The 5,497-nt window shown below is 41.1% G+C and overlaps 1 protein-coding gene across 3 annotated transcripts in view; it reads right to left on the reverse strand.

Moving 5' to 3' along the window:
* Window positions 1-1,057: 1,057 nt before the first annotated feature.
* trpn1 (transient receptor potential cation channel, subfamily N, member 1) overlaps window positions 1,058-5,497 on the reverse strand; it is a 25,059-nt gene continuing 20,619 nt past the window's right edge. For all 3 annotated transcript variants that reach the window (XM_057355687.1, XM_057355686.1, XM_057355685.1), the window contains 4 exons: window positions 4,949-5,406; window positions 3,260-4,170; window positions 2,995-3,145; window positions 1,058-2,293 (listed from right to left, as the gene is read on the reverse strand). In XM_057355687.1, coding sequence (XP_057211670.1) covers window positions 2,161-2,293; window positions 2,995-3,145; window positions 3,260-4,170; window positions 4,949-5,406 — 1,653 coding nt within the window. In that variant the 3' untranslated portion in view covers window positions 1,058-2,160. The remainder of the gene's footprint in view (window positions 2,294-2,994; window positions 3,146-3,259; window positions 4,171-4,948; window positions 5,407-5,497) is intronic.

The raw sequence follows: 5,497 nt of genomic DNA on the forward strand, positions 1-5,497 counted from the left end.
AAGACTTGTTTAATGTTCACTTATCTTGGATATTTAGAAGAGTTTGACATATTTTGTTCAGTTTCGTGGTTACCATTGATCAGAAGAGTGGTGCATGCGCTTAGGCTGTGGGAGGCACATGTGACCTGTAACACGTGTTATGGCATCAGTGAGCAATGACTGTACTAATGCCAGTTTGAGATCAGTCTCTTCTTGCTCATTTTGAGCTGCATAAGTTGAGGTGTTTGATTTATGCGTATTAACACTAAAAAATATGTTTAAAAAAGAATCTGAAAGAGTTGAGTTTAGTTGACTTAAAAATGCATCTTTGTGTAATTAAAAAATAAGTTCTGCCTACTTAGTTCATGAGAAGGATGAATGAAATATTTAAGTCACACTTACTTTAGTTTAACAGTAATCCAAATTTTAAACCAACAAGTTACCTTCATTTTTTGAGCATTGCCAACTTATCTGGGTTTACAGTGTATTTGGGATAGACAATAAAGCTTTTAAATGGAATTGAATTAAATTGAAAAAACATTACTGGTCCAAATCTTAAAGGGATACTCCACCCAAGAATTACCCCCCCCCATGTTGTTCCAAACCTGTATGAATTTCTTTGTTCTGTTAAACACAAAGAAAGATATCTGGAAAAATGTTAGCATCTGGGACATCATTGACTACCATAGTCGGAAAAATTAAAATGGTAGTCAAAGGTGCCCTAGAACGGTTTGCTTTCCTAAATTCTTCAAAATAGTTCATTTTGTGTTCAACAGAACAAAGAAATGTAAACAGGTTTAGAACAACTTGAGGATGAGTAAATGATGAGAGAAATGTCATTTTTGGGTGGAGTATCCCTTTAAGAGAAAACGATAGCAGATATGTTGTCAAGATAATTCAAATAAGTCCAACACAGTTTAGTCTGGGATTAGTTTTTAGTCTTGTTTGTGAAACTTTGTTCAATACATATCGATGTCATTTTTAGAACAGATAAAAATGTCTTAAAGTGAACTGTACAGCAGCTCTCAATTCTTATGAACCCAGCAATAATAAACCAATGCTATACCAATAAAATGCTTTTTATTTCAAACAAACAGAATTTATGACTGTTCTATCATTTCTCTACACATGTCCTGTTTGCAGTCATATAGAGACGAACGAACGGTTTGTAAAGTTTACCATGTGTGTCCTTTACATGTAGACAGAAATACATTTTAAAAAGTCTAAATAAAAAACAGAGATATATATTTCATTAACACTGATGGCACAAGGAATAAAACAGCACAAAATGAATAACAATAGCGTAACACAATCTCTGGGCAGTGCTTGAGTGGTTTTTATACGGCTGTGTTTCATTCAAGTCACAATGTCAAAACTCCACAGAGCGCCACTTAGTTCAACTTCTAACTTGGGAGAAAACTACAAAATCACCTACTTCCATATGAAAAAAATATAACAACTACATTAAAAAGGCCAGATAACAGCAGGGTTGGCGGTTCTTTTTATATGTTAAGGCTAAAATACAAGACATTTGCTCAGATTTTAAGTCTGGACTTCTCGAAAGTCTTGTAGTGTATTACAGCCATTAGTGATCTGTCAAATGTATTCCTTGTGATTCAATTGTACTTGTCTAACAACAGTGAATTCTTTTTGCGGATTGTAAATACATCATCATAGGCGAAGGAACACAGCGCATGACAAAGAAAACATGATGGATATAGTATGCATGCTGACCCCACGCATACTATATAGAACATGCTGATGTATGAGCTGCTGAGTAAATACTTCGTCTCATTCTGTACAAACTGTGAAAAATAGACGTCTCAAATTAAAAGAATTACAAATTCTACACGCAGCAATGTCAGTTCCAAAGCAGTGGACCAATCAGAATAATTTGGAGGCGGTGCAAGCGCTGTGAGCTTCTGATTATAGTAGCAAGTTAGCACGACATGGCGTTTTTACACGCAAAGATGCGTTCTGTGTGAATGGCCCCTAAGTATGCAATTTTGTGAAAAGGGGCATTTTCGTCTAGACGCAGGTGTATGACATCACACAAACAATGAATAATAAGTGCTAAAAACCAGAAATGATCATCACCGTAACCATTATTATAATGTTTTATCAAACAGAAGGATCAGATCTGGGCTCAGGTGATAGAGATGACACAGTGCAGATGGTTTCTCACGCTGAAGATTCATCCGGAGACGATCTGTCCCTCTGTCTGCGCTGGGCTAAAAACTTCTGGACGACCATCGGCCAGTCAACCACGTTCTCCACACGCAGCTGTCCTCCAGACCTGGAGATCATGACCTGACTGCCTGCGCGCGCGCACACACACACGCACGCACGCACGCACGCACGCACGCACACACACACACACACACGTCTGGTTTATTATCTCTGTCTGGGGACAGTCCATAGGCGTAATCATTTTTATACTGTACAAACTGTATATTTTATCCCCTAAAGATCATAGAAAACTTTTGCATTTTTAGATATTTAAAGAATATTGTTCTGTACAATTTATAAGCTTTTTTTGCCCATGGGAACCCCAATTTTGGTCCCAACGGTGAAGCGAGTCCCCATGAGTTGGTGTGCATTCAGGATAAATATCTTATATAAAATATCTTTTATGTCAAATAACAAAACTAGACTGCAATTTCAAAACAATTTCGAATAATACAAAAGTCTCTAATATAAACAAACAAACGATTTTTTTTACATTTAATAAATATCTGCATATCCACATTTTCCACGTCTGCAGTAAACACAGCGGCCTCTGCTGTTGAAAACATGTATTGCGATTCATTTACATCTCAACATCAGGATGAATCGTTACATCCCTAAAGACGTCACATCATTACATCCCGAGAACTTGAATCTCTTCCTGGAAGATTTATGGGAAACGGAGTGTTTGATCAAAAACATGTTTGACAGTTTGAGTTTACATGAAATGAATTGATCACATAGACAGCTGACAGAAGTGTGTGTGTGTGTGTGTGTGTGTGTGTGTACTTGCCGTCGGGGAGGATCTGTGATCTTTTGTTCCCTCTGACCCAACTGACTGACGTCTGAGCCAGAAGGTCTAGAGAACGTGAGCTGGACAAACCTTCAGCATCTTCATCGTCATTCATCACATCATGATCATCAGAAGAGCACATCTGACCTGCACAACACACACACACACACACACACACACACGCACACACGCACACACACACACACATGTAAACACACCACGTCGTATAATAAAACAAGTCAATATGAAGCGCCGTCACACCTCCACGTTTGCAGATGATCTTCATGTAATAGAAGAGGTTGCTGAAGAGATTGAACGGAGAGGGAACTCCAGACTTGTGGCACATATCTCGGATGAGAACGGCACGACCGAACTTCCACTCGGTGTCGGACTGGGCCTGGATGCGCTGGTAAGTGTCGCTCATCATGGCAATGAGAAGATTGATCAACACGATGAAGGTCAACAGCAGGTACACGCCAAAAAACATTTTAGCCAATACGGCCGTGGCGGGAGGCGAGCGTTCCACGACTGGAATCTTATCCAGCTCGGTCAGGCCAAACAAAGCAAAGAAGAGCAGAAAGGACATATTTAAAGGGCCGGGCACGGCGACGTCGGTGGCGTTGGCGCTGCTGTTGTCCTGAGGGTTTGCTGGATGATACACAGGTTGATATAAAGCCGTCAGACTCAGTGTGAAGGCCGTGTGAAACAGCATCAGGATGACAGCGAAGCGGCACAGATCCTTTATCAGGTCTCGGATGATTATGGCCCACGGGCCGAACAGATGATGGAACGTCAGGAACTCCAGAAGCTGTATGAAGCCCAGCGTCATGGCGACCGCCAGGAGAACGTTCCGGGCGAACAGGCAGTGCTGGTGAAATTCGTGAGCCGGATAACACAGCTGAGTTAAGACGGCGAGGATGTGACAGAGGAGAGCGGCGGCAGAGAAACCCAGCAGCAGGAGACGAATCCACGCCAAACCGGCTCGCTCGCCGGGGAACGTCAGCTCGGACACCAGCAGGCCACACAGCCAGATGAGCAGAAGACATTCAGACCAGCCGGGTATCAGAGGGGCCTGAGACCGAGGACAAACGATGGTCAGGATGAAGAGAGCCAACAGAAAGACGTGTGACACCAGATGACTCATGAACTTCACGATGGGGATGGTGTTGAAACTGTGTGGAGATAGACAAGAAAAACTATTAGGGCAGTTGATTCTCACGTCTGGCATACAACACCAGAGGGAAGTGAACGTATGTTTCTCCTGATTTGAAGGCTGCTGGTTTTTCGCTCAAAATGAGTTTTGCACACCGACCAGAATGTCAAACGTTTCTGTTGTTAACCACAATCGCATCTAAAATAGAGGTCTAATTATGATCTGAAAACACTTCATAAAAAAGATAAACGTATACAATTTAAATAAGAAAACAAAAAGGCAATAAACTGAAATATAAGTTGAAGTTGAAGCACTAAAATGATTAACTGGAAATTCATTCAAAACTAAACAAAACCTAAAAGTGAAACAAAATGAATGAATGAATTAACCGAAATATTTTGCTGTACACCAAAATATATTTAACCAACATTTTTTTTTAAATGTAAATTAAAATCCAATTCAAAATATTAATAAACTATACTAAAACTAATAATAAATTCGTTTTAACAAAATCAGCGGAAAGCGAAGGAAAAGCAGTCTAAAATCCTCCCTGAATAAAGCCCAAGTTAGGTCAAATATAACATTTATTTAGTTTTCATGAGATATTTTTGGTCACTATATCATTGCCACACTTTCATTTGTGCTATTTCAGAGGTTTGACGTCTTTAATATCATTTCTCAATTGTGGATGTTTTTAGTATACAGTACATTTCTGTTACTTTAAACAGAAAAGATCATTACAAAGGTAGAAAAAGAAGTAAATGTTTAATTCTAGAATGAAATGTGAAAGTTGTTACCTGTGTCTGAGAGGCAGTGACAGGGCGAGCCACAGAGGAGGACAGAACAACAAAGAGAAAAACAACAGCGGGATCTTCCACGAGTCCCACTGCAGGCCTCCGTACCACACGTCTGTCAGACACTTCTGTACGGCCGGATGAGACACAACCGTCTTCTGGCGGCACTCGATCAGACAGTCCAACACGCTGGCGCCTCTGTGATCCACGGCTCTGATGATGGGACCTGCACCCTGACCTCCGGCTGATGCTGCTAACGTCAGGAGATCAGAGGCCATGAGCTCGCAGTGATGAGCGGCCGCGTGCAGATCAACCGATCGCTCCTTCTCTCTGAGAGCGGCCAGAGTCAGAGCTCGAGACAGACGCACCGCCGTATCCAGCGGAGCGCACGAGTGAAGAACACACTCCTCCAGAGCCACATTATCATTCATCCTCCCGCACACCATCAGGTCAAACACAAACTACACAAAACAACACACACACACCATCAGGTCAAACACAAACTACACAAAACAACACACACACACCATCAGGTCAAACACAAACTACACA

The sequence above is a fragment of the Triplophysa rosa genome, linkage group LG16, assembly GCF_024868665.1.
Source record: "Triplophysa rosa linkage group LG16, Trosa_1v2, whole genome shotgun sequence".
Classification (NCBI taxonomy): Eukaryota; Metazoa; Chordata; class Actinopteri; order Cypriniformes; family Nemacheilidae; genus Triplophysa; species Triplophysa rosa.